General features: G+C 41.6%; 1 protein-coding gene across 1 annotated transcript; it reads left to right on the forward strand.

Moving 5' to 3' along the window:
• Positions 1-474: 474 nt before the first annotated feature.
• Positions 475-623, forward strand: PPTG_20744 (hypothetical protein; the record flags this gene model as incomplete). Its single annotated transcript, XM_008892942.1, has 2 exons — positions 475-508; positions 565-623. 2 exons carry the CDS (start codon positions 475-477, stop codon positions 621-623), a joined length of 93 nt encoding a protein of 30 aa, XP_008891190.1.
• Between the last annotated feature and the right edge of the window lie 26 nt (positions 624-649).

A 649-nucleotide genomic window follows, 5' to 3' on the forward strand; every position in this document is an offset into this window, starting at 1 on the left:
TCCCGTCGGTTAATCTTACCCTCTGTAAGAAAGTAAATTTGAGTGATTACACAAGCAGAAAAATATTTGTTTATATAGGATCTTCGAGGGGTCTCGAACCCACCTAAGACTCTGGATATAAATATTCAGGTTTTACCATAATTAGCAGTTATCTAAGATGGCCCACCCAATATATGCTGAAACAAAGACAACTTCGGTTTATGCGGTTCTTGTGGTTAGAAAAGTTCTCATGGATCCAATAGCTTTAGATTAAGATGAACGCATTTTACTGTAACTTTGATTCACACGGAAGCGATATGGTTATCTAATCTGAGACTTCACAACCGCAGGGGTTTCTCTAGCCAATTACCGACCTTATCTCCACCAACTCACTACTTGAGATCTCGTAGATGAGAGTGACGGACCACAAAATAGCATAAAACAGTTACTAAGTACTTCTTGCAAGCAAAGATCTGCAAGACAGGATGAGGCAACATGCCGCTTACAATAATGACTACGGGCTTTAAACGTAACGCGAGGAAATGCACCATCACTCAGATCTCTAGATCTGGTACCAAAATACAGTGGAGTACCAGATCGTGATGCTTGGAGTGCCGATAAGGAGACTCCGTCGAGATCATTAAGGGCGAAGCATAACCGACAACGAAGG

Source organism: Phytophthora parasitica (genome assembly GCF_000247585.1).
Source record: "Phytophthora parasitica INRA-310 unplaced genomic scaffold supercont2.1, whole genome shotgun sequence".
NCBI classification, from domain to species: domain Eukaryota; phylum Oomycota; class Peronosporomycetes; order Peronosporales; family Peronosporaceae; genus Phytophthora; species Phytophthora nicotianae.